Raw genomic sequence first — 26,502 nt, 5'->3', positions numbered from 1 at the left:
ATTCTGAATCAAAGATTTAGAAACGATTGTTTCGGAAAAGAGTTCTAAAAAAAATGGAAAAATATAAAAATAATAAAAATTTTTATGAACATGTTCATTCCTTTCCGAATGAAAATAAAATTGCACCATGATTGTTTTATTCTAAACATTTTAAGTCGAGTTCTCGACATTTATCTTTGTTGGTTGGCCATTAAAGAGAGAAAACGATTTAAGGAAATCCGGAGAAAATTACAAAAATCGATCGTTGTTCGAGCATTAAAAAACATAGAATGAGGTTATTTTGTAGAGAAACGCTATTTCAAATATGCATATATTTAAAAATACTATGTATCGATAAATATAAAATATAATACTTTGTAAATTACTGCACTAAATATGATAAGATTGAAAAAAGTAATTAATATCCAATGTACGAGTTAAAAATTAGAATTTTGTGTAAATCCTATATATTTCTCGTAAATAAGAGGGAATGTTTATACGATTGAAATAAACTGTTCGTTAATAACAAGAATTAGAGATTAATCATATTAGTTTATATTTCATAGTGAATACTTGACCTTCTGATCTTATCTCGAACAAAATAGTTCAACCTTCGACAATAATCAAGTAAACGATGAAATGAAGGCCAAAGACGTATAAACGTATATATCATAAAACAAATGTAAATAAAGATATAAATAGTAAATTTTGTCACTTACGAATGATGAAAATACGAATATCACGTTTGTTCGATAATTTCGATGACCAACTGATGCACTTGGTTGCACAGCAGTCGACTGTACTTGGCAGTTCCAATGTATTTGTGGCCCATTCCCTGAATTCTCCTGATTTCTGGTCTCACACACGCACACACTACAGCCGCGGGCGATCGCAATTTAACTCTGTCACAGTTCACTTCGGACAAAGAGATTCCTCGAGACTTGAATAGCAAGAATCCGAAAGGGACTCGCGAACGCAATGAAAACGTGTCAAGAAAAACGTTAGACCTCTTTTTCTTCTCTATCTCTCTATTATGGTTAGACAAAAGAAATTAGGAATGGTCAGACCACGATATTTTTCACGAACAAGGTGACATCACCACGATTCAACTCCAAACACAATCGACTCTCTACTTCACTTGAAATCACGCGTAAATTAAGACACTTGTCGAATTTGAAACGACGACGATGGACGACGAACATACACTCACCGGCAATTAATTCGATGATCATCACTCGAATTTCAAACAGTCAAGTGTCCTCGAGACGGTTCGATTCTCGAATCGTAGTTCGTCGATTCGACACGAGTAATCTCCAATCGCTGCATCGATGATCGCGTACGTTCGATCTGTTTGGCAGAAAAAAACTATTGCTTGACGTTCGTAAATCTACGAGTCGAATCGATACGCGACAAAGTTCCGACAACACTCCACGGCACGCATTACTTCGAATGTTACCTCTTGAATTTTTGTACGGATTCAAATGTTTCTCGATCAACGGCACAATGCGACAACGCACGAAAATCGTGTCTCATGCTGCGTCATGCGATAGCACGCGACGTATGTAACTATCACTCATGTCGTAAACTTTAGTCTGTCGTTTGAAAATTTTACTTGCGATACGATGCGGTTAATGGTGGTCAAGAGAGGGAAAGAAGAGGAAAAGAGAGAAAACTACGCGAAAACGTGTCGTGTCGATGAGGCGCGAAGTTAAACGCAGCAGGTGCAAAGGGAGAGAAGTAAGCCGAAGTTGCGCGCGCATCTACACAGTACGACACGGCTCGCGGCTCGCGAGAAACTGCCGGCTGCACGTTAACGCGATACCCGACCGCCCCTTTCAAGCCGAGGATCTGGCGCAGGTACCATCCCTTTTCTTGCCCCCACTATACGAATATCCCATACTCTGCACCCTCACCACTTTCGACGTTTCGACGCGCATCCCCTTTCGAACTTATCCCGGACCTGGATAGGACCAATCGAAATCCCCTACCTTTTGTGTCACCTGCAACCCGTCTCCCGCCTTCATTATTAGCTCGCTTACCAATTTTCCCTTTGTTTTATCAAAGTGTCGATTTATTCAACGAATTTCCCTTTTCTCGTTTATTTGTATCGATGATTTTGATGGAGTTTCATTTTGTGAGTAACAGTTTTTGTTTTTGAATCACGCAGGAATTTGTGGAACGCGAGAAAGAGGTTAGGATGCAATTGGATACCTGAAAGATTATATTATACGTGGCTACGAGGGACGAGACGCTATCGGTGAGTAATTTAACGATGAAAGCAAAACATTGTAGAACATTTTTTATCATATTTTGTACGTCGTTTTTGCGTATTATTCATCATGCAAATTATGACAAATATCGCCGATCCATATTTTCATCCATATTTTCATCCATATTTTTCATGGAAAATTATAATTATAATATCCTGAAATCGGTATGATGAAATTCAGAGAAAAGCAAAGCTCGATTTTAAAATTAGGACGGTCGTTTGTTAAGTCGTGAAAATCATCTACGAAATCCTCCGATATGACGAAGCAACCATTTCACAAGCAAAATATCAAGAAAACGTCTCATTTATTTCAAGCTTATCTATCTGACCCGGTTATGAGGCTTTCACATTTTATTCTTATCCCTTTGTACTGTCACTTCTTTAAATCATCACGTTAGTCCTTCTATCCTGTAACTCTATTAATTTCCTTAGTAATACAAGAAATCAGAGAGCATCTTTTACAACAAGGTTATGTTGCACGGTTACTAATACAACTCGTTACTAATACATTCGTGTCTGAAGTGTGAAAGCTGTAATTCTCGCGTTTGACTAATAAATGGGACAATATCAAATCGTTGTAAACATGTAATCATTGCAAGCAGATTGAGAATGATATTAATCCACGTACAAAGGTGACTAATAATTAATCAAAATTATTGTGGACACGGTGGAAAACGGAAAGGACAAACGTTTCAGCTATTTCCGGCTTATTATTGCAATTCATCTATCCGATATCCAGTCCAAGATTTATTCCGCGTCTTTCACGAAGCTCGGCTTCTTTTGCCTCTACCCAACCGTACACAACCGGATCTACTTCTCTCTTTGCTCAAACCACGCGTTTATCCGGCTGTCTGCTAGCTCGATTTGCGCACAAAAGGCCAGAACAATAAGGGCATCCTGACGCTTATACGTTAAGATTTGGCTTCACGCCTAACGAATTTACATCAAGGTTATCCGAATCGTATTATAATCAATTGAAGTTTAAAAATATTTGATGTTAATTACGAAGTTTTATTTATAAATATTTTTCGATCGATTTTTAAATTCAGTATATGAATTTTATAAAACTTGATCCAACGTGCTAAAATAAAATTAGATTGCTAAATTGTTTCACGTTTCTTCGTAATATTTTCTTCATAATTCGTAAAAACACTTTTTGTATAATCTTATCTTTGAATTGAAACAGACAACAAATTTTTATCTTTTTTACATCGTACAAAGTTTCAAGGCGACTCTTCAAGCATTATGGATTTCGGTAAATCATTTATATCATAAAAAATACTAGTTAAAAGCAAAAAAAATATTTTATAAAAAAAATACATCCTGTATGAATCTCCTAAAGGAAAAAAGAGTTTAAAAATATAAAAAGTGTTTAGTAAAGGAATTTTTACTAATAAAAATACTTTAATCCTAGTATGTATGACATTTTTAGATCACATGGATATTAAATTTTCAAATAAAATTAATCTTACGGTCATATATATCGTGTACAAACGTCGAACAGGGCGATATACTATCATGTGGCCACAGAACGACAAGAGAAATTTATTTTTTTATCACTCGTATCACTATACGTTCGGAAATATCCAAAAAAATAATCCCACGTTGTACAAAAGCAACAATAACGTCTCTTGGCAGAAGCGACGGGGACATTGAAACGTATGTGAAAAACGCGGTGAATACGGATGACAAGCGATCAAAAACAACAATGATTGAGAAAAACAAACGTCCTCCGTGAAAAGTAAAGTGTCAGAGCTAGTCAGGATAAAGACAGGGACGGTATTCCACGTGTGGGTTAGCTTTTAAACCGGAAAACGATTTTTTTCAATGGAAAATGCGATTGACTCTTTGGCGAATGGTTCGAGTCAGGCGTTGTGGAATAGCTTTCGCCTATGGAAGCAGCGTTTTTCGTACGAATAAAAGGTCCGTGCCGAGACCATTGGAAAATTCGCCTCGTGTTGGTCAAACCAGATCAAATGCATTTGCGCTTATATCGATACTCTTTAACTATGCATGCACCGTATAGTCTGCTTCGTCTGGCCAGCATTTACGAATATTTCGCCTACATGTATGGTTAGGAATTGAAAAGGTTTTGCGAGCATAAGTATTACATTTTGATCAAAAGAGCTTATTATTATTTCGACGTTATCTTCAATTTTGAATTCGTGTTCTTTATCTATATTTTTATTTAGATCACTTCCTTTTTGATCATGCTGATAATTCTTTGAAAAAAACGATAATTTATTTTTTTGATGCTATTACATTTGTGTTATTTAATGGAAGATTCTCAAAAAAGAATATAGATTCAGATCGTCTATTTTGATCATTATATTTTTCAAAGTTAAAATATCTTAGAAATATCTTAGAAAAGTATAAAAAATTTGAAATAATTGATTTGTAACATTGCTCTATCGTATGTAATGATATATTTAAATATGGAAAGGCACGATAATTTATGTCATGATTAAAGTATTGCAACGAATATAATTTAATAAAATGCAACGATATTATAAAGTGAGTGGTTTCAACTGTACACCTGTTTTCATTAATTTCAAAAACTTGCTGTCGTTTGATAAGGACAAGTTTACACGTTCAAGAAGTTCTTGTCGTTAATAATTAATATTAATGATGCCATTAAAGTGTTTGACTATGTAAAATCTCGCGACAGTGGAATTTTTCATAAGAATAATAAAAGATGCCTTATACACGATTCCCACGAGTCATATAAGAATTCTGCAGAAGTTTCTTTTCCCTCGATGGCTTTAAACGTTTCTCTGATAATAATAATAATAATAATAATAATAATAAAGGAAAGAAAGAAAATAAGATGAAAAATATAAAGTAACAGAATTTTCTTAATAATAAATAAATTTTTGATATAGATACTTTTAAAATTAAAAAAATTCCTTACGTAAACCCAAAAATTACCGAACCAGCTTTCATTTTTTAGATTCATATGTCTGTAATTAAAATTAGGTCGTCAATCCGTTTCGAGTGGATTCGTGAAAAGATCGCAAATTCAAATTTATCAGCTCCGAATAAAATGACATCGAGATGAATCAATTTCCGTAAATTTATGCGAAATTATTCAACGAATCCGTGTAATGATCCTTTTTAAAAAGTATTTTTAATTATAAATATCCATCAAGATTCATTTTTTTTATCGAAACGACAGAAACCAATATATATATATATATATATTTTCTTTATTTCATTCCTGTTACGAACAAAACATTACGAATCAATCATGGCCGATAAATATTTCAATTTATTTTTTTCATCTTTTACTTAAATCGATCGAGCAAAATAACTTTTAAAAATCTCTATCATTTCTCACGAAATTATACGATCCTATCGATGATACTTTTTTGATTTTAAAGAAGAGGAAAAGAAAAAGAAAACGAAACAGACACGATGGATCCAAAATGGATCCAAAACTCATTAACGAAACGAAGTTGAAACGTTTTTCTAACCGTGGAAAATAACATTTTCATTATCTCCGTAAATTCGTCAGGGACATTTCGATATTACCTCCGTTTACGAAGTGGCAGGAATATTCATGTTATCGCGAAACTTCCAAGTTCGACTCCGAATTAACAAACTGAACTGGCCAGGTTACCGGGGATAACTTTCGACAGTTGTGTTCGAACTGTATTTGCACAATGCCCGGTGTAAAACTTGTATATTCCTGAAAGAAGGAAAGAAACGATTCTAAGTTCTCTCGCATCTGACTTATGAGACGAGCAAACTTCTGATTATCGAGTTTTCCGTGTCCCTCTTTATTTGTTGCATCCTATTGAAATTTCTTATCCTTAAAAATAACAGAAATATCGAGGAGAATATTGTTCTAATCGATTTTGTCTTTGAACATTTTGTATAATTTAGAAAAGAATTAAATATTAAGCAATGTCTTCAACTTAAGGATGTAATGTATGCTTTTTTTCTTTTTCTTTTTTATTTAATATAATTTTGAATTTGAATGGAAGTTGAGCGCTACACGTAGTATACAGAAAACACGTATATGGGAAGCAAAAGTTACACGACTATGACCGCGTCAAAGGATAAAAATTAAAGAAGCGAAACATGGGGGGAAAAGTATACGAGATCAAACTACGCCCTTCGACGACGAAAGAAGACGTACAACGACTGAATTTCTCCATTCTGCCAATGCACGCGATACCTGTAAGAAAACTACTCCGCAAGGAAACTTCGTAAAAGTGTGAAAATTTAACACCACTTTTTTGTCGATCAATTTCTATAAACGTATATCAAAATCTTTCTTGCTAATTAAAATTAATATTAATAACAATTTTCAAACTACTTTATAAATTTTATTTTTATGATTTCATTCAATAAAAAATGGAAAAAAAGTAATACGAAAAAGTTAATTATTTCAAGTACAATGAAATGGATAATGCGAAGCCGAATGGTTTCAACATGATTCTCTTTCATCCTTTGAACTGAGTTTGCGCCACTGGAATATCAGATTTTAAAGGATACACCGGAAAAGAGGGAAACTGAAACTTACTACCGAAACGAATAAACAATAGGAGCTAACTCAAACGTTTCAAATAAAGGAAGATGTGCTAAGGATATAAACGGTGTTCTTATTGTATCTAAAAATAAATATACAAGCAAAAGTACGAAATATCGGACAAAGTATTATGAGTATAATAAATCGTTTAAACTTTTCTCTCGTTGAAAGTTGTTTTCAAGAATATATTTTCATAAAACTGGAAAATTCATTCGACAATTTGACAGACAAAAACTTTTCTTCGTATTTTTAAAAAAGACGATTTGTCAATAGATGATATTAACATTAACATATATATATATATATACAATGAAATCTAACTTTAAAAGAAAATTTAATTTTTAAAATATTTGAAAAGAATGGAATAGAGTAAAATTATCACTCTCTTTCTCTCTCTCTCTCCATTAAAACCACTTTGTCATAGTTTATTTTCGTTCGTTCTTTGATAAATGGATTAAATTGCATTTTGACATGGAATCATATTACATTCGAATCACCGTACAATAGGAATAAAAGTGAATTTCAGACAATTCGTTTTGCTCGATCAACTTCATTTCGTTTCTAAAGCGCCTTTTTTTTCTCCCATGATCCTTTATATCTTTTTACGATCGTGACCAACGGACGAGACTTTGAACGTTAATGACAACGGATCATCGATTTTCAATGAATAATTAACGAAAGATTATTACTGGGTATCCACATTCGTAACACTTAAAGACCACGATCTGACGTCATAGAAGGAAGAAGTGGGACGTCCCAGTTTCATTAAGCTTGATTATTTTATTAGATACGTTGACACGTTTCAAATTTTTTTTTTATCTGATATAGATAATACGTTAATCGTTTAAAAATAAACTAATTACAATTACATCGTAATTAACCTTGTAATATCGAGTAGTGATACATTTGTCGTTTTATATACTCGTGAATGTTTATAATATTTTTATCTTAATTTTAATCGATTCGTAATTGTTCCGATAGTTTTAATTATAATATAGATTGAATTGGTGTTCAGGTGATTCGATTTTTTTTCCATTAACATTTAAACCATTATCGAAAGCAGTCGTACTTGTAAGTATAAAATGAGTGGCCTTGTACAATAAACACGACAGAACGTTTTCTTCGAGGCATTGAGACTCTTGAATTACGTCTTACTTTTTAATTTTAATAATGCGGTGTCTGCGGTTGATTCATGCATTTTGAATACAATTACAGAGTGCATAGATATGGCACGATATGATGTAATTATACCGTATATCGACAGTGCGTAATGTAATTGTACCGTCTATCGCCTTTTACGATCTTTATCCGAGTCATTCACTTCGATTTATAATTCTTTTCGTTTATAACATTCGATGAATTACGATAAATTAATGAGAAATTATCGTACATATGCAGAATATAATATCTGTTTACTCTTCTCTTTTAAATTTTATGAAAATAAATTGCTCCATATACATATATATATACATATATATTTCTTCACTATTACTCGAATATCATAAATTGTCATTTTATGTAGTCATAATTCATTCAACGTTTTCTGTAATAACAAGATACCAAATAGATATCGTTTGTAACACTTTAAACAACCTTGTTTCTCTTTCAAGAAAGTTGAAAGACTATAGACTCAGGTAGGTGTGTGCACAGCACAGAATGAACGGCTGGTATAACCTTAGGTAGCGGTAGGTAAGGTAGCAGCTTTGTCTCACGAATTCACGAAACTGGTATAAATCTGTTCCAGAACAGTGGTATACAAGCTGTATACCAAAACGTTATGTTAACGAAGTTTGTAAAGACAGTGAACGTGTACTCACGTGTACTCCTCTCCTTAACGATATCGCAGAATTGTAACAGATGATGTAATCGTTCAGATACGACATTATTAACATTAAGTTTCTCGTATGACGCAAGACGGAGAATCTAAGGTCAAACAGATCACCAATTTATCGCGTTTATTTTATTATTTAAACTGTAAAAAAAAATTATCCGATGCAACGTATTATTTGCAAGAATTATTCTTACAAGAATACAATACTTTCTTTATTTTTTTAATCAATTTTCAAATCTTATTATCCCAATCATTTTTACTTCTGATATGATAGCATCGAATCGAGAATTTCGCATTTGACCGAATTTTCAAGCCACTTTATGCTTGTATCGATAATATTTGTATTTAAGTAAGCATAACATTATGCCAAGATCGCTCTGCTGAAACTTGTTACACTCCTGCCTTATCGTCCTGACCATTAAATGTAATTCCATCGTTTATAACATCGCAATTTCGAAAGGATAAGGGAAGAGGGAATGTAAGAAATAACGACTCGTTGTTTATGAACAATTTTCTAAAAGTGTCTAGAAATATTTTTTCCTTTTACAAAACACGAGAGAGAAAGGGGGAATGAAAATTTTAAGATTCATTTCGTAATGTAATAAGTGGAGGAAATAACGTAACGAAATTAATGCTGTGTACAATGCTTCAAACGACACTATAAATAAATGCTTTTAATACGATGGATTGTTCGGTATAACTGTAACGGGCGAGCCGATCGAACGGAAGTTAGGATACACGAGCGATCGTTTGTATTAATTATCACGCGTCACTGTTACCATTTCTGTCCTATTGTAGTCGGATAGTTTTTCAAATAGCATATCTCAAGCTGAATATTATCATTGCCCCATTGCAAAACATCTTGAACGATTAAAAGATACATCCCATCATTATACTATCGAAAATTTCATTCGATCGATAATAAAAAAAAGAAAATCATCCTTTCTCTCTCTCTCTCTATCCGTCTCTCTATCTCTTAAATCTAAACAATCTAAACAAATTGTTCAATAAATAAACGCGAATTTTAATCGAAGGAACTGAGAGCCAATACGACAAGTTCAACATTTCCGTCCTCTCTTAAACAAATCGCGAGCCGGTGAATCAAAATGACAACGTTCGAACGATCACGTTCGAATTCAGGACATCCTGTCCTACGTCATCGATGTCTCTATCGATAATTCACCAATGACTCATACGCCTCGAGCCCGATCTCGAAATAATGAGCCAGCAATTAGCCGGAAATAAAAAGTTTGTCCTTCCGACCGGCCCGTGGCGGGAAGTTAGGTAACAAACCTCCGCTCCGTCCTTTCTTTTTTCTTCTTTTTTCCCCCCTCCCTCTCTTTCTCGGCCTCTCATTTCGATATTTGTTCCGACATGCAAAATCTATTACCGTGTCAAGCAGTAGAATCAACGACGATGCTGGCCGATCGCCAAATTCACTTTCGAAGATACTTGACGGTGGAACGACGTTTATGCTAGTTTTCTTTTTTTTTTTTTTTTTTTTCCTCTTCAAGTCGAATACGATTTCTGGCATCGCCCCGCTCGTCACAGAATTAAGAATTTTATTTCCTTATCTTGTTAAACGAATTTTCGAATTTATCGAATTTTTTAATAAATATAAATAGAGGCATTTAAACAATTGTTGTGTTACGAGATTATATTTGAATATTTTTACTCGGCCTCGATATGGAATGTATAAGACGATTAAATCGATGTCGCATTTTCTTCCAAAAATAAATCTAACTGCGGAAAATTGGCCGTGTTCCCTTGCACTTGAATGCAAAAATACTTCCTTCAACTTCCGAGACATCATCGATCATTGTAATCATCTTTTCGTATACGTAATATAAAGATAGAATATTTCCAGAATAATTGCTCAATCGTTTGTGAAACGTGATATTACGGATAAATTAGTTATAATATTTTTGTTTACCGAATAATAATTCTAAATATTCATTTTTTTTTTAATGAATTTCGACCAATACATGGAACCACAATTACGAAACTCAATAAAATTCTTACATAAGCAGATTTCTAAGATTACACGATCTTTGAATTCGAGTTGACTCCCTCCATTCATAGACATTCACGACAACCACTTTCTTCCCTTTTTTCTAATTAAAAAATACCAATTCTTTACATAAAACAAATTTCGTTCGTCCTTTTCATTGTTTCATCGAAAGAAATCGATATCGTTTGTATAGATATAAACTGGATTAAAAAATTATTACTCAACCTCGCGAAGAAAAAGAACTTCGAATCAATCACGGGAGGAAAATCGTCGATTCTTTTTTTCAATAAGATGCAACAGGAAAGTAGACGAGGTAATCGCATCTCGATGAAATTTCTTGTTGCAATCTCTCCATGCCTCTTTTCAGCCCGTACTCTACTTTGTGCGTAGCCAGGAACTTGCCGCATACCGTGGTGGTTGTGTGCGACCCTGTGCGCTCGTTGATACGACGTGTTTTGATTAAAGGGAAGGGAAGCTCTCGCAAGAGACTCTCGTTAACCCGTTCTTATCGTTACGGAAGAGGGCTTTGATATAGGACTGCAAGAACCAGGTTGGATAGCAGCAATTTACCCCAGCGATGATTAGAACGGCGGGAGAGAGGCCGGCTCTGTCGGTGTGTTGTTCGAAAAATCCACGATGCACTTATGCTGCACGCCAGCCACGTATACGTCGTTGCACGTGCTCTGAAAGTAGCTGCGGCGCGACGCGGAAATACAGGCGGCGAGACAATTTTTTTTGAAATGGCAAGTGAAGTGGAAGTTTCCACGGGTCGGTTTCATAGGCAATTTTGCAAGTTTAAATTGGGAATTGGGATAATGTAATTATTAAAGCGGTTTCGAGATCTAAGATTGTAAAGATTGCTTTTTTCAAATAACGATTTTAATTGAGATTAGATCATCTGGAGAAAGGAAATGTAAAACGATCTTTTATATCTTCATGTCGCCAGTTTTTAAGCTATTAGGTAGAGTTTTTTTTTATTTTTTTTTTAAATTTTCTTCTCTCGTAATCTCTCTTATTCGCGGATTAAATTTTTAAATGTTTCAGACGTATGTTTTTTTTCTCTTTTAAAAATTGCAAGGTACAAATTCTATTATTTTTTTCTTTTTTACACAATTATTCCAAGTTTTAAATCTGTTTTATACAATTAACACCGATAATAATTAAATTCGTTATATAAAAGATATAAAAAATCCTTCGAAATTTAACGGAAATCAGAAGATCGTATCTCAAGCAATTTTAATAAAATTCTCTCATGTGTATTGTATCGTTACTACGACATCTAATTAAAAATTAAAATAACAATTTCAATCAACAATAATACAAACGCAACATCTACGTTTAAACTTTAATTTAATCTCGCTTGCATTGTCGTTAAATTAAAAGATTGCAATAAAAAAAAAAACAAATGCACTGCATCCACTTTTAAAACAATTAATTTGAAAATTTAATTTATCCTCTAGTTTCATTCTCGTTACTCGAAATAGAACAAACAAATATCCTGCGCAAGTCTAACATCGTTTAAGACGATGTTAAAAATGGGAATAAACGCACCACGTCCACGTAATCGTTTGAAACGATTATAGATTAGCAAGGTTAATCCATTTTCACGAAGGTTGTTCGAATTTCGCGGCATATTGGCAAATATGGCGGCGATGTTTAAAACGGAACGCGATTTATAAGGGATGGCACTCGCCAATTGTTACAATGCCAACGTGAAATGCGGCGTATCGCCTCGCGTCTAGCAACAAGTTGATGTTTCCTTTTACATGCAAACGTCCGAGATCAAACCGATAGTTACGCGACAAGAACTGCTAAACACTTTCGAGTTAATGCCAACAGTTTCAACAGGGACGTGAGCAACGTCGCCAGAACGAACTGCGAAACGCGCTCTGAATACACGCCGGGTGAATGGTTATATTATAATATCCATTTCATGCTCGAACACCCTCGTCTCTGCTCGAGGGAGAGGTATAAACCTGTGAGAGGTCGACTTTCGACTCCGTGATTTCGACGCCATTTTATTTGCATTTAGGTGTGACAACGAAGATTGCCGTTGCAAAATCAGATGTTTTATTATTATTTTTAATAATAATTCGGTGTGATTCAAGTTGAAAATGGTAGCTTTTTAGGAAGATGTGCATCATTTTGATTTTGAGTTGAGGTTTTCAGAGGTGTTTACGTTTTAGAACGTGTCTTTCGTATTTGGGGAAAAATGGAAGATAAGAATGTTCTCTTGAAGAATTTTCAATGATATTAACGCAACGTAACGACCTAGCTTTTCAAGAGAGCTGTCATCGTAAAAATCATAGAATTATTCGAGATATAAATTTGTCCAATTGACCAGTGGAATGGAACTGGAAGCGCCAAACAACTTTGGGCGACCCCGTAGACGAGTCGTCGTAGTTCAGCACAAATATATTCCATCTGTACACAATAAATCAAACAAGTACTCCATCAACATGGTGAAAGCATCGTTAACGAGAGCGTACCCACCATTCAAACATTTCGTTTCGAGATTAATCTTTCGAATATCGTGCCAATTCCTTTATTTAGAGCATTTTATACGATGGATCATATAAAGTTATCGTATAAATCGCAGAATTATAATTAAAAAGTCACCGTTATACGATGTATTAATTATCATAACGTAGTAATGCAATAACAAACAAACGTAATCCTATTATTAATGCGCCATTCATATTAATACGTTTACAATATCATCAATTATGTAATAAGCTTTCCCCAGCTTACACGTATCCCACATTAGCCAACATGTGAGTATTTAAGCTCAAAGGGTTCTATTTTCTTCCCGTAGACGTTGGGCACGCTACCAATCCTGTGTAATCCTTCCTTTATCTGATAGTAGTCACCGCTAAAATACGATCTTCCCATTAATTCCCAGACACTTTCAAGGCGGATATACCACCGGATCAAAAGAGTTTCATTTTGCTTTTGAGAATCGAGCTCGACTCTGTCTTTTGAAACCGGGGAATATTTAAGGGATGATCATAATCTATCCCCCCTAATCCCGTCGACTTGATTAATAGATGATTAAAAACATAGTTTTTTTTCATTTTTATCGAATCTTTAATTTATATTATTCTTTCACGAATGATATAATATTATCAAAATAAGAATTGAAGAAACCACAACGCTTTGACTTTCAGTCTACGATTTCTGTTATTTTTATGGAATATTATTCCATATATATATATATATATTTTTCCTCACGTTCTGTTCGTTTCATCCATTCGCGTTTCAAACTTTTGAACTCGCCTCGATAAAAATCTGCCACCGACTTTCAAAAGGCAGTGGAGGAAAAAAAGTCAGTCGAAGCAAAACAAAATCTCATTGTTCTCCAGAATCGCTTGTAGCAGCCCAGTTTCGTGTAAAACTTTGTCGGGAAAGGAGACAGTATCAATTATCTCGGCCTCTGAAAGATTTTCAGAAGTAGTTGACGATCATCCGAAGGCAAAAAAGACGGGAAACAAGACGAAAGTCAAGTGAGGAAGAAAGAGAAAAACAGGAGTCGCATCAGAGACAGAGATTCGCAGAGCTTTCAGCTGATTTTCACGAGACTTCCTGGTCGAAGGCGCGCCGCTAATCTTTTTAGCTGAAACCCTGTCACCAACTGTGTCACTGTTCTTCCACCAAGAAGAGACGACTTCTTGATCAAAATTATTCTATCGATTACCTATTTCGCGGTAATTATTTTCTTCTTACTTCCAATTAACATAATACAAGTTTAATAGAAAAATCTGAGCCGAATTTATTCATTTATAGACAAGGTTTTAACAAAACTTGGAATTAAAATCACATTGCCACTATCAAAGTGATTGTTTGCATTAAAATTGTGGTTGTTTGTCGTCGATACGAATTTCAAGTAAAAACTAAATAAGTACTTTTATCAACACAATGGTATTACAAAAAAAAAACTTCAAAATAATCACAAATCTTTAAACCTCGTTCGATCCTCAATTTAATCTATTTTCCAATTTTCAAGTTTCCACATTAATTAAAAATATCGAAGATAATTAATTTCAAATAAATATTTTTTCAAAATACTTACAAAGATACGAATCTAATCGATTCGAACATTCGAACTTGTTTGCTTTATACTTGATCCCACACATACTATTCCCCTCCACTACTCCTTCAAAATGGAGTTATTAAATATTTGCCCCACCATTCTCCTGATGAAATCCTCCGAGTATACGTCGACGCATACGAGCTGGATATAATTAAATTCGCGGTGGTTAAATTGATCGATGCGGGCGACACCGTGTTGATTTTCTTTGAAATCGCGCGTTCCCTGCGTTCAAATGAGGGTAGTGGATACGAATGAGGGTGGTGGTACATATAAATGAGACGCAATGGCAATACAGAGAAGCATGGTAGATAGTTAAATGGGGAATTCGAGTTGAGTCTAATAATACGCTGTTCAAAATTTTGAATGAACCGGTATTATGGAAATATTCGTGTTGTTTGTCCAAATTGAATGAGAGAGATCGTAAAAGGGGAGAAGGAGAAAATATATGGGCGCAAGTGTGCAATACGAGTCTTGCAATTGGGTCAGGCTATATCTTTGTTCCGTTAGAAAAAAAAAAAAAAAAAGAAAAAAAGACGTATGGGAGAATTTTAGCTTAGGTAATAACAACTCCAATATTCTTTGACGTGAATATTTTTTTCGTAAATTTATCGAGAATGTATTTTAAATTTATATTGAATAATAAAATTTTAAATTTATATTGAATAAATAAATTTTAAATTTATATTGAATAATAAGTTTTGCAAGTCTTTTTTGAAAAGGGTTTGTTTAAAATGGAAATATATAATCGTATATACTTTTGTTAATAGAAACGCGATGATAATTTATCAAGGCAATTATTTTAAATCTGTTAGGATTTTCAATTTTTAATCCTTTGTTTTATAACTTATAACGTCTAGTTGGTTTCTAAGATTCGTCTGAATCTTAGAATCTTAGAAAATTGTTAAATATTGATTAAATTTTACAGCAAAGGATTAAGAGAATTTAAAACACGTCGGGAATATTTATAAGAATTATATTCGCAGGATAATCGAATTCTTCCGGTTCATTTAACTTCAAATATTTTCTCGAAGAATTTTATTTTCGTGTCGTGAAAGCGCTTTTTTTTCCTTTTCGCGCCAGATCTTCCTTTAAAAAAAAAAAAAAAATGCCGTTTATTAATTACTACTACCAACACGAGATTAACGTTCAGTTAGCGCCAAAAATAATACACATTCATCATGAAGTAATAGTGCGCACGTAGTGAAGCTTATCGTGATTGCGTTTCGTGCTCACAAACGGTTATTCAACAAAGGAGAATAGTGCATGCACAGCAGTTTTGTTTTATGCGCCTATTTGCAGACTAAAAAGCCATTATTTGAATTCATAGCGTGTCCTAACGAAGGACTGTACGAATTTAATATAGACTTGCTTAAAAAAACATGCCAGATTTGTGGAAAGAAAAGGATAATTATGTAAAAATCGATAAAAATTATGTAAATAGCATTCGAATATTCTTTCGACTATCGATAAACGATCAATTTATCGTCAAATTTCAGAATTAAATCTCGATAATTATGCAAATTAATAAAAATTATGTAAATAATATTCCTAAGAATATCCTTTCGACTATCGATAAACGATCAATTTATCGTTAAATTTCAGAATTAAATTTCGTCATATTTTTATTAACGTATTTTCTACACAATTTTTTTTTTTCAATATCTATTAATAACTCGTACGTGATAACTGGAAAAAGATAAATATTTGGCAACAATATTTTTCCAATACAGTTTGGAATTGTTTAACCAATAATTCGTAAAAAATATTTTTCTAAAATTGTTCCGAGTTTTAAAATGATTAAAAGTTCTTTTTTTTTTTTTTTCCACGAACCAACGAATTTTCGTGTCGTCTCGAAACGATACAATTTTAATCGCGCTACTTTCCATCGAATTAATCGAAGTATCGTTGATTAGTCACCGACTTATTCGGTTTATTCCCGGATTGCAAATTCGTTTGCGACGTTATCGAACGATAGGTGAAATGTCAGCAAGCGTTTAAAAGCCACTTTAATCCGACCTTTATTTCGTTGGGCATTTGGTTGAAATACTCGGCTCGAGAAATCACTAAAAGCTTCAAAGAGCGCGTAATCCAATTTCCGATGAGAATTGAACACCCGCTATATCTAACTACCTACGTGGACGTGACCAAATTTTCAATGATACCTACTCGTTTATTATTCAAACTCGTGTTATTTAATAATAAAATTTGATAAATTTTTCGAATAGATCGATAAAAGATCTCAATAAAAATTTTCTTATTTTCTTTCTCTTGTTTTGAACGAATTATTAAATTGTGTTTTAATATATATATATATTTCTTCGGCCAAACATTAATCTCATAAATTGATAACTCAATCACGATTAGTAATCTCAGAAAATTAAATTAAGTTATAACTTGTGATATATAATTAATCTTTAATTGAATACCTGTATCGATGATTTTATAAAGTCTCCATTACGAATTTCTTATAAAGTTCAATATTCTTTATAAATTCGAACGGAGAATTTTTACTTCAATCGAGCAATCCCATCAAGCTATTGCATTTCAGATTCGGATATCAAATACGAAATTCTTTCCTCACGTAATGTAATACAACGTAAACTCGTGAATCGTTTATTAATATCATTACTCGATAAATATCGATAAATAAATTAAACTACCCATCATTTAAATTAGTGATCAGAATTTTAAATTTCCACATCACCCAAACTTACTTCAATTGTTTTTTCTTATTCTTATTTTATTTAAAAAAATAAAATTTTATTTAAAAAAATAAAATTTTATTTAAAAAAATAAATAAAATAAGAATAAGAAAAAATTTCGTTTATTTTTCTTTTATTTAAAAAAAAAAAAAAAAAGAAATCTTAATACCAGCTCGAGCACCGTTTGTATCAGATTATCCCAAGCGAATTCCAGAAGGATTTACAGCGCTTGCCACGCAAGAACACACGAGGGAGCCATCGATTGAACCAGCGTTTATTTCAGTCGCTCTTCTTTTCCTTCCCTAAAATTCTCCCGCGTCCATTCTCGACCTCGTGACGACATTGTTCAAGATAAAATGTGCGTATAACGTTTAACAAGCTTCGATAACACGAAAGTTTCGTCGTAATGCACCGGTGGATATATTTCTGTGATATTCCGAGAAGCCCGTGTCGCGTAAATAAAAGAAGAACAGGTCGAAAAACGAGGTTGAAAAAAGTTGCTTAAAGTTTTTCCATTAAGAAAATAATGGAAAAACGTCTCTGTTAACGCGTTGACGATTAAGAATATTTTGACGATGGGGCGAGAAATCTTTTGTACCCTCTCTTTGTGTGTATCTATCTCTTCGTATAATTAGGAAGAAATGTGTTTCTTCGGTGAAGTGGATATCTTAATGGCGCTGTTTCTTTGAACGACCGTGTTTCCTTTTCAATTAGCTTGCGTAATTATAGGAGTTTTAGGAGTAGCGAATTGTGCGAAGTATTCGAGACAAGTTCGAGTAAATTAGAATCGTGAATCAGATGTATTTAGATTCTCGATGGAATTGTTAATTGATCCTACAAAATGGAAATCAAATAGATACTACGTGTAACTATTCGTATTATTCGTTATTTCGTGACAATTGCGCGCTGTAGAAAAGAAATATTTTAAAGAAAAACGATACTTGGATTTAATTTATTATCGATATAAAGTTTATACGAAAAAATTGTTCGTATTAATTATCACTCGTCAATTTCGCAATTAGACGAGTTCCTTGGACGGGGGAAAACGAGGAGAAAGAAACCTATTAATTACTTCCACTACGTCGAATCGTTCGAAAGAGGCAGAACGCATCTTTGCATTCCAAAAGCAGAGGAACAAAACATCAAAGTTCTCGTTTCTTACCTTGCGTGCCCCGTTCCTTTTTCTTTCTCCGCAGTCTCCTCTTTTGCACCTTCTCCGCGTAATTAGACGACGACGAATCATCGCGGCCCGCCACTTCCTGCTTCTCCGCGACCCTCCTCGCCTCCTTCTGCCGTCTCTTCAACAACTCGTACACCCTTTTAAAGTAATCCCTCGCGATATCCTCGTTCGACTTGTTCGTCAACACACCCTCGCCGTTCGAATAATCGAAACTGTCGATCGATCCATCCCCAACGACCCCTCCCTCCTCCTCTTCCTCCTCCTCCTCCTCCTCCTCCTCAACACCTTCCTCGATCCCCTCGCTTCCATCCACGATCTTAAACGTGTCGCTCTTCTTCACGTTCGATCTCGCGTACAATTCCTTGTAATCGTTAAAAGTCTTCTTAGGAATCGTATTGTAACCGCAATCAGGCGAATTCACGTTAGACGAGTGAGCCTCGCGACTCCTCGCTCGAACCTTGACGAGTACGTGATTCTTCGGGGAGGCATCGACCTCCCCCCTAAGACTGGTACTCGCTCGGCCTTCCTCGTTCGCGGAATCGTTCAGAGAAATCAGAAGCTCGGAAGAATCGTCCCGATCCCTCCCGCCGTTCTCTGGGCTCCCGGGACTTCTCGTCTGCTTCTCCCCCCGCACGGGATTCACGACGCAATCCCTCAGATTCTGACAGATCTTGCAATCGTGGAAAGTGCACGGAGCGTCCTTCCACCTGAAATCCTCTTCCTTCCCCTCCGCGTCGCGACGCAACCTCTCCTGCTTCTTCCTCTCCTTGTACTCGCGCCAGCTCTCGTCCATCACCGCCGTGTCCTGCCTCCTCCCCCTCCAACGGTCCCCCTCCTGCTCCGAGGAGTCCGCGCTCCTGCCGCCCATCTGGCCCACCAACGCGTCGCTCCTCGTCTTTCGGTACAGCTTCCGTTTCTCGGCCGAATCCCTCGCGTCCAAGCTCCGCTCTCGACCGCCGCCCGCTTCCTCGAGGATCGTCTCGCTCCTCGAACGTCCGTACGCTTTTTGCCCGGACTTATCCCTGGAACGAGACCTGTTGTTGTCCACGGCCCTCGACCATCTCTCCATCTGCCTCCCCTTCTGCCTATCCCTCTCAACAGTTTCCCGATCGAACCTGATCACGCTCGTCTCGCTCTGCACCTTTCGAGTGCGATAACCCCGCTGCTCCTCCGCCTCGCCGTAATACGAGTACCTCTTCTGAATACCCGTCGATCTCCCGTCGCTCCCGGATCGTTCCAACTCCATCCTCTGCTGTATCTTCCTTCGTAGGAACGACCTTACCCTTTCCAATTCCTCCTTCTTCTTCTTCCTCCACTCGCTCTCAGCTTCCTCGTCCTCCCTCAAAATTTGCGCGTTGCCCATCGCCTCTCCCTTCCTCGGGTATTCCTCTGCCTCCTCTTCCTCCTCCACGTGGACCAGGCTCGGCAGCGTCTCGCTTCGACTCCTGAGGTAGGCCTTCACCTTCTTGCACCTCTCTCGCGCGATCTCCTCGGCGCTCTTCCCCAACGTCTCCTTCCTTCCGAGGTCGTCTATGATCTGTTGCCTCAGGTAATCGCCCATGGAATACTTCCTCGAATCTTTCCACTCCTCCTCGGCCCTTCGATCCTTCCTCCTCCCTCTTTTCTTATCCCTCTCCTTCATCGACACCTCGCTCCTCGACTTCCTGGGCTTGTAACCCAGCTGAAACGTGCCAAACTTGCTGCTGAACCCGTCCACGTTCCTGTTCCCTTGCACGGGAACCGCCGGTGGCGGAGGGCTGGACGCGGAGGAGGACGCGAAGGAGGAGGAAACGGAGTGTCCCTCGCTCGTCTGGAACTCCTCGTGCGACTTGAGGCCCTCTCGAAACGAGCCCCTGGCCCGCTGGGCCGTGCGCCCACTGGTCTCGACCAGAACGCGGCCGTCCTTGTCCAACAGCTGGATGACAGGAAGCGTGTCCGCGGACGTGGTCAGCTCCCACTCCCAGTTGAGCGGTTTGTCCAGCTTCAATCTGATGATCGGTTCCGCAGGCTCGTTGGAGGACGTGGAATCCGGATTGGCCAGGCTCGACGAAGACGTCGCTGTTATAATCGGGTGACCGTTCTTCATGTTTCCGGTTCTCGAGCCCTCCTCCTCCTCTTTCTTCTTCTTCTTTCAAAGGTTCGATCACCTTCCAATCCCCTTTTTCGCGAATTCTTAACGACTTCGGCGGAAAGTTCGGTTTTTTCTTTTTTTCTGGATCAATTTATTACTCGTGAATGAGCGTTATCGGGTGATTTTTAGAAAGGGAGGTGATCGTCGAAATTTAATTAGTTTTTATCATTCGTTCGATCGTTCGATTTGGTCGAGGTTTTAAGCTCGATCTTACATACACGCGTTATTTTGTGTATATAAATTGTTGTCGAGTAAGAGGAGGTCGATGCGTTCGTTTTTCGATGAAACTGGTTTTCGATTTTCTTCTTGGAAATAATTTGGGAGGAATGCGCGATTCTTTGGTTAATATTTTTGAGGAAATATAGTTTTCTCGTTGTATTTGTACAAAGATATATATGATTCTGAATTTTGGAAAGTAAAACTTTTTATTTAAGTTTATATTGCGCGTGATTAAATTTATCTTAAAGTGTACGCGATCTTGAATGATTTAAAGTTTCTTCAGGATGATAAGAATTTTCTTCGCCATTCTGCTCAAATGCTAGCTTTGATTTGAAAACACGCGTGAAAGAGGCGAAAGCACTTTCACAAAAAGCGAATATCAACATTGAGATATTCATTTAGAAATTTATTCGTGTCGATTTGGAAATATCGAAAAATATATTAAGAAAATGTTTTGTTCTCGTACGATTTTAACACGATTTTATTTGTTGCCATGAAAATTTCAAAATTATTGTTAATCCTCTCAAACGAATAATCGAAATTCATTCAATTTACTATTCACTTTATTTCTTTTCTCACTCTAATTATTTTAATATCAAGTCGTTCACTTTATCGGCCACTTTAAAAAATATATTTATTTCTAAATTATAAGTAAACATTTACTTCGCAATTTTCAATAAACGTATTCCAATGTATTCACTTTTCCAATTTTTCACTTTCAAATTACTTTACGTTTATTTTCCCATTTTATAAAAACCAAAGTTTCCAAGTTTCGAGAAATATTCTTACTCCACTTTCCCTTTCCTTTAAATTACTTTGAAATAAATCCAAACTTGCAAATATAAAACGAGAAAATATTTTCACTCAAAGCAAAAATATTTCCCCGAGAAAAAAATATCCAAATATTCTCATTCGCTTCTTTCTTCGCTTTCCAACATTTCCCCCTTTTCCCTTCCAGTTAAAATAAACGCGTTTCTTCCAACGTTGAAACGAAGAAAAGAAATAAAAATAAACAATAATTTTCCACTGGTGGAAAAATCAGTGAGTCCACACGGTTTACTTAATCCCATCACGACTAATCATCGATCGACCACCAACGTGTCACAAGAATCGAATCATCGCACGCACCGTGTTCCATATCCGTCCACCGTTTGCGCTCGTTCCACAGATCCGCTTATCCAACTTGCTCGAATCTCTTGCAGACACGGCCAGCATGATATCCGCTCCGTGGATTATTATTGTTCGAATCGTGGATCGAACGAGTTAACGTCTCCCTTACGTAACCGCGACCTCAGACGCTTGGCAATCTGTCAGAATCGAGTTTGGCTTTGGGATCTTTTTCCGAAACGGTCTCGTACCATCTCCCCAACCGTGTTCCGCTTCGCTATGCTCGCGTTTAGCATCCACGCCCGCCCAGTTCTTTTTCCACCGGGACGAGGTTCCAAACGTATGGAGAGATGCTTGTCTCGCCTCTTGAAAAAACGGGTAACGCGACTCTACGTGAGAATAATATGGGCCGGTGCGACGGTCTAATGGCGGACAGACATGACAGAAAGAAATTCTCTTTCTCGTTAAACAATTTCTTTTCGATTTAACATTTAAAAAAAATTCTTTTCTCTTTTTCGAAGATTCTAATTTTATTATTCCTCTCCTGTTAGATTCGAAATTTTTGATATCGATAATTTGAAATCGTGAAATTTAAGAAAACGATAGTCAGTCGGTATTCTTCCGTATAATGAATTTATTTTTCCAATTCAATCGTTCCACGCACAGTACGATTCACTTCTCAATTTTTCACCACTATCACGAAACCACTCGCGAACGAAAAGCCAGCTACGATTCTTTCACTGATCCAGCTGAGAATTCGAGGAGAATTCGATCGAACGAGCGAATCGAAGTGACCGCTACACCAGCGAGCTGCCATCGAAATAGACGTCTGGCAAGAAACGGTGGAGCAACGTTCACCGTTCGTTTGTGCATCGGTAACTGGCGAAGAAATGGCGGGCGGTTCGCGGCCGACGCCAAAGTACGCGTGTTTACAAGCACCCGGTTATAAATAATCGCGCGTGAAATCGCGCTCGCCATCGAGATTTTTCCAGCGGGGCTGCCCATCAAAAATCTCTCTTTCTCTCTCTCTCGTTCCACAGGCGCTAACAGGTTGAGGAATTAATCGGTTAAATAATCTGGAGTAAAGTTACGAGTTCAACACCAAAGTTAAGTTAACAGACTTCGTATATTTTTCCTCTTATCGATTGTTGAGATAGAAATGTAACCACTATTTTTATTTTCACCGCGTGTGTTAATTTAATTACATTTTTTTTTAATAAAATTACTCGAATAATACTTATCCGTAGTTGTTTATCTATCGACTTTATTATTTAACTTGTTTTCGAAATTCTCGTCCATCTCTGCCCACGCAGGCAGGCTACCAGGAATGGAAGGCCCGATTCGCTAACCAAATATTACGAGGAGGAACAACAGGAGGCCGATCTTGGTGGAAGATCAATAAACGAAAAGTGGGGGAGGAGTTTTTCAGAAGATTTCCTTCTCGCGATGTTTGGTCGTGGCAGTTTGAACTAAAGTAAAGAGGAGGATGAAGGTGTCCCGGTTTCCATCGAGAGCGACACGCGTCTCGAAATATCTTGGAAGATGTAGTCGGTCCAAATGAAAAACTCGTCGCTTGGGCCAATACGCTCGTCGATTCTTGACAAACGGCCAGGTGAACGTCAGGGGAGTTGTCGATCGACGAGTGAGAGTGGAGACTAGTTTTGAGAGGAATGGAGAGGAATAGAGGTACAGAGTGTTACGAAATTAATTTAAGAATAGAGTTACGGAAATGGACAATGATTGACATATTCTTGAAGATTCTAAAATTTCACTCTATCTCTCTTTATTTGAATGTAAATTTCTAAAAGTATATATTTAGTGTGATATACGATGAAAGATCGTTTAAGTATAATTTTATTTATTGGAATGAAATTTTAACAGTTGTGGTATCGAACATAAGATTATTTTGATGAAAATAGGGAACGGTCGTCAACACGTTCATTGCCAAGAACAAAGCTAAACTAAAATATGTTTCTTGTCTATGAATACAGATTTTACAATACACACAACGGGGAATACGTGTCAATCGTTATTGCGTGTATATTATTCAACGCTTTGAAGAAATACGACCGGAAGGAATAGGCTGTCAACTACTTTTTCATTTTCACTGGGCTCCAGGAGCGTTTCGCTATGCCATATTTAGAATAATTCGAGAATAGATAGACCTAGAAACGTTGAAACGTAATTCTGACCTAGTTCACATCTATCGCCTATTGAATAGAACACGAAGATATTTTAGTTTAGAGGAAGCTTTGAGGAAGCCCGTCTTTGTCGATTTTCCATTTATAACATCAAGTAAACATCAAAAACAAGCGCTTTGATACGTCTCAAGATGCATAAATTTCCAATTTAAAAACGACAAAATATAACTTATCTGATTCCCTCCATACTGTTTAAAAAAAAATTTCAAAACACGACTTTTCTTCTTACAAATTCTCCTTACCAAAAACTAAATCAAAAATTCACGAAAAATATGTGATGTAATTAAATTACATGAACCATTTTTCCCTCCCAAAAGAGCGAAAAATCTTAAAACGAACCCTAACGAATTCGAACAGTGTGGAAAGAATTGAAAATCGTCCTGGAGACGCGAGAATAAGGCACGTTCGTTCGTTCGTTGGATCGTTCGATCGATCGATTATCGAAGTTGAGACATCGCGCGCCCCTCGATCCTCGTGCGACTCGCTTACGAGCCAGCCGCGGATTCACTGGGCCTCGCTTTCGCCGCTGCCGCTTGTGAAAACCCACGCTCCCGTCGTGCCGATCCTAAAATAAATCCCGTGGGATCCGGTGGATAGGATGAGGGAATGCCAGCACGTGGGATGTGTCACGAATATCGCGCGCTCCTGCACGCTTCCATCCGCGCGCGAAGCATGCCCACTGCCACTCGCTTCCAACAGCGGGAGTGGAATTTTAAAATGCCTTGTTTTCCACGTTTTTCTTCGTTTAGATACGTTCTGAAGAATATTGATCGTTTATTGATACGTATAATGGGATATGTATATATTACAATTGGATTATGAGTTGTAATATAACTGTTTATCGGATACGTATGTTGCAGTTGGATTATGATTTATGATGTATATTTTTGTAGAATGTTAAGAGATGGAAGAAATTGTTATGGAAGTTTTAGTGATGATGGAATAATTTAAAATGTCTTTGTTATTTTTCTTCGTCGAGCTGAGCTCTAGGAAGAATATTGAGTGTTTATTAGGTACAAATGTGTTACGATTTATAATATAAATTTTGCTAGAATGTTAAAAGATGAAAGTGTTAAGTATTAAATTTTAGATGACGTGTTTTATAAATAGGATAGAGATTTAACGAATGGAATTTTAAAATGTTTTGCTTATTTTTCTTCGTCGAGTTATGGGAAGAACATTGACCGTTCATTGATATATATATATATGTATATATGTACTCGAGTATGTTACAATTGGATTATGATTTATAATATAAATTTTTGTAGAATGTTAAGAGATGAAAAGTTTTACTTCGGTATTTTTCGCGGTAAAACAGTGTTAATACGTGTTTGTTGATATATATATATATATATTTGGATCATCATATTACAATTTAATTTATTTTATAGTATGAATATACAATTTATAGTATATTTATACTAATATACAATTTTATAGTATGAATTTTGATAAAATATTAAGAGGAGAAATTGAACGGGTATTTGAGGCATTAAAGATTTATTGATATTGATAAATTAAATCGAAAATTTTAAAACGAAATATTATTATAAAATTGCAAATTTAACGAATAAAAAATTATTATTAGCAAAAAACAATTCTTTTAATATGACAATGTCTGTATATGTTAAAAAAATTAACAGAAAATTGATATTATTGATATTCTTCCGTTAACTTAGCAAAGAACTAACTTAATTTTTTTTTATTTTAAAATTTTTGAAAATTTAGAATGTCATTAATATCGGACAAAATTTCTAAAAATATAAGAAATATGTTAAAATTACAAATTTTTCCATATTATTTTCTCCTTTTCATCAACATTTGAGACGACACTGAAATGAAATAAAGTATAAAAGGAATATTTCACGATGATTTCCCTTCCAGATTGATCGTTCCATTTGAAACAAGGGCAAAAATTCACCGCAATTTAAACTACTTTCGTTAGATTTTAAATCACTTCTTTGTTTTCAACGTCGTTAACGACGAGAACAGACCCTGTGCGATTAGAAATTCCACACCGATGTTCTATCGAAAGTTTCGTCAGAAGTAGTTACCAACGCAAGTACATAACGCAAAACTTGATAACGTATCCAATCTCGCATGCTACGCCATCCTCTATTTCCCAAGATAAAACTGGTTTTTCTGAAAATTTGTTCGCTCTCCGGTTGTTGATCAAGTGCAATTATTAACAATGGGACCAAATTTAATGCGTATTCAACAACCAAATCCAATATATTATTCTCACAAA

The 26,502-nt window shown here is 36.0% G+C and overlaps 1 protein-coding gene and 1 long non-coding RNA gene across 9 annotated transcripts in view; one reads left to right on the top strand and one right to left on the bottom strand.

Annotated features, from left to right (window-relative positions):
• LOC107995644 (uncharacterized) overlaps nt 1-25,526 on the bottom strand; it is a 148,070-nt gene extending 122,544 nt beyond the window's left edge. For 3 of the 8 annotated variants that reach the window (XR_009829517.1, XR_009829518.1, XM_017053279.3), the window contains exon 1: nt 18,579-25,526. Coding sequence is in view for 6 of the 8 variants with exons in the window: in XM_017053279.3 (XP_016908768.2) it covers nt 18,579-20,682 (2,104 nt within the window). In the remaining 2 variants the exon portion in view is untranslated. The remainder of the gene's footprint in view (nt 1-18,578) is intronic. The other 5 variants (XM_062073894.1, XM_062073891.1, XM_062073892.1 and 2 more) reach the window with 5 other exon arrangements.
• The window catches only part of LOC114577240 (uncharacterized), a 107,753-nt gene continuing 82,033 nt past the window's right edge, over nt 783-26,502 (top strand). The window contains exons 1-2 of the long non-coding RNA XR_003697122.2: nt 783-1,836; nt 2,147-2,236. This is a non-coding gene — a long non-coding RNA (uncharacterized LOC114577240). The remainder of the gene's footprint in view (nt 1,837-2,146; nt 2,237-26,502) is intronic.

This window comes from Apis cerana, linkage group LG4, assembly GCF_029169275.1.
Source record: "Apis cerana isolate GH-2021 linkage group LG4, AcerK_1.0, whole genome shotgun sequence".
NCBI lineage: Eukaryota > Metazoa > Arthropoda > Insecta > Hymenoptera > Apidae > Apis > Apis cerana.
Note: the sequence above shows the minus strand (reverse complement) of the source record. Positions and strands in the feature narration are given on the sequence as shown.